Here is a 2,395-nt window from a genome sequence, read left to right as displayed (position 1 = left end):
ATCCCGGTCGGCCCCGCCGCTTCAGCCTGCCGGCCCCGCCCTCTCCGGCCCCGCCCTGTGCTGTGGGCCCCTCCCCATCCTGCCGCGTCGGGCCGGCTTGGCTCACCGTCCAGCCCTTCAAGGCGGTCTTGTACTCGGCGGCCTCCGTGGCCTCCCTCAGCAGCTCACGGTATCGGGGACAGCTGCGCGTAGGGAACCTCAGCAGCTGGAGGAGACTAAGGCTCAGAGGGGACAAAAGTGTGACCGGGGCCCGACTGAAGACAGGGAAGTGGAACTGGCGGGGCGGGGGGCGTCCTGTCTCCAGTTCACGGTTTCTCCCAGATGTGGCTGAGCAGCGAGGGGTGGGCCGCTAGCCCCATCAGGACAACTCAGCCCCAGGGAAGGCTTCCTTGCTCTGGTTCCAGGGAGCCCCCCATCACCCCCATCGGGTCCGAGCCTGGTCTGAGCCGCTGGCCCTCTCCATCTGAGTCCCTGTCTCTCTCCATTCCTCCCGCCCCCAGGCCAGTCCAGCCCCCTGACCTTGTCCTCAGTGACCGGCACCGTGTGCACAGGGATGGGTCTCCAGGTGGCCTCGGAGCGCCCTGGGGCGGCCTCAGGGAACAGCCCGGCCAGGTTGGCCTGAGCACTCTCCAGTGTCCGGTCAAAGTCTGTGCTGCGAATGTACACCTGGATAGGGGGTGAGAGGACAGGCCAGAAGACCACTGTCGGGGTCAGAGGTCAACTACAGTAGCAAACCAAAAGCTTCAGATTCAGCTCAGGGTCGAAGGTCAGGTGTTAGGGGTCAAAACTCAGGGCAGGTTCAAGGACCTGGCCTTCAACATTAGAAGTTGGTATCAAGGGTCAGAGGTTAATGTCAAGAGCAGTTGAGGTGGGAAGTTGGATGGACACTGAGGATTAAGGGGATCAGTTGAGCCAATGAAAGTCAGAAAGGAAGATCAGAGTCACTGAAGGTGGAAAGTTAGAGGTCAAGAGAGGAGGGCAGGTTGGAGGTCATGAGATCATGTCAGCAGGAATGATCCTATGGTCATCTGTCAGGAGACAGAGGAAGATATAGAAAAGTCAGATTTGATGAAGGGTAGAGGTCAAAGGTTGGAGTCAGAGAGCAGGTAGAATCAATGAAGGCCAAAGACAGAATCAATCAAGTTTCGAAGTCAGAGGGCCTGGCTGGAGTCAGTGAGAGTCAGAACACAGAGGTGGAGATCTGAAAATAAAAGTCAGAGTTGATGGAGGTCAGAGGTCAAGATGTGACTCAGGTTGAGATAGAGTCAGGGGTCAGTATGGGTTAGTTGATGGTTCCGGGGGTCAGAGATCAGACCTAAGGTTCAGGTCAGGTGGATGGGGGTCAAGGGCCAGAAATGGAGGCCCAGGGAGGCACTGGAGTCAGTGGAGGTCAGAGGTGAGAGGTCATGAGGTAGGCTGAAGGTCAGCATGGCTGTACCTCTTCCCGCCGGTACTCGGGGCTCAGAAAGTCCTCGTAGCGGCTCCTCAGGAAGCGGCCCAGCTCCAGCTGCTGGCGGACCCCCTCCTGGGGACAGAGCCGGTTCAGCGGACCCCTCCCCACCCCACCCCACCCCAGACTCCATCTGAGTGTCTCACCTCGGTCAGCTGGCCCAGGCCACGTGGCCACAGGGTGGATGCAACCTCCTTGTGCGGGTCAGTGGGGTAGGAGGCCAGTGGGGCCCGGTCGCCATGGCGGAACACCTGGGGAGGGGACCAGGTCAGGGCCAGGCTGGGGGACGTGAGGGGCTGGGACGGGGCAGGGGGCACCTCACCACCGCCACGAAGACCAGGGGTCCTTCCGTCAGGGCTGGGGGCAGCAGTAGCAGCAGCAGCAGCAGGAGAGGTCCGGCGGGGTGGCCCCGAAACCCTGGCCCGGCCATCTCCACACAGCCAGACGCTGAGCTCAGCGCACTGTCTGCACCGCAGCCCCACCTGCTCATTACCCCCGCCCCAGCACCCCCCCACCAGAAGAGCAGGTCCCAGCACGCCTCCCCCTGGATCCAGAACCCCCGATCCCCCAGGGCCTCTGTCAGCCATGGATTCACCGGGGATGTGTCCGTTTAATCTTTCCCGCAACCCCAGGAGATGTTGATCTGACTGCCTCTGTCTCCATGGTGTGGATGGGGAAACTGAGGCACCATCAGGGTAGGCAGTCTGCCTGAGGGAACACAGCTAGTGAGTGGCAGAGCTGGGATCTGAACCTAGTGCCCTGAGAGTGGGTGCAGAGGGAGGGAGACCCCCACCCCTGCCCCACATTCTAGACCCTGCCTTCTCCTTGCTCCCTGCTCTGCCTGCCACGTCTGTTCTTTGAGGTTCTCTTGAACTTCTTGGTGATTTCATCTTCTTTCAGTGCCACTCACAGCTGGCCAAAGCCAGCATGGCCTAGAGGCTGAAC

At 60.8% G+C, this 2,395-nt stretch overlaps 1 protein-coding gene across 1 annotated transcript in view; it reads right to left on the bottom strand.

Annotated features, from left to right (window-relative positions):
• Positions 1-1,880, bottom strand: part of ACPT (acid phosphatase, testicular) — a 5,245-nt gene extending 3,365 nt beyond the window's left edge. Inside the window, exons 1-5 of the mRNA XM_010849662.1 lie at positions 1,773-1,880; positions 1,597-1,701; positions 1,439-1,525; positions 520-666; positions 107-205 (exon numbers count right to left, since the gene is read on the bottom strand). Coding sequence (XP_010847964.1) covers positions 107-205; positions 520-666; positions 1,439-1,525; positions 1,597-1,701; positions 1,773-1,880 — 546 coding nt within the window. The remainder of the gene's footprint in view (positions 1-106; positions 206-519; positions 667-1,438; positions 1,526-1,596; positions 1,702-1,772) is intronic.
• Between the last annotated feature and the right edge of the window lie 515 nt (positions 1,881-2,395).

This window comes from Bison bison, unplaced genomic scaffold (genome assembly GCF_000754665.1).
Source record: "Bison bison bison isolate TAMUID 2011002044 unplaced genomic scaffold, Bison_UMD1.0 scf7180017864285, whole genome shotgun sequence".
In the NCBI taxonomy this organism is placed as follows: domain Eukaryota; kingdom Metazoa; phylum Chordata; class Mammalia; order Artiodactyla; family Bovidae; genus Bison; species Bison bison.
This window is presented reverse-complemented; position numbering and strand designations above follow the sequence as displayed.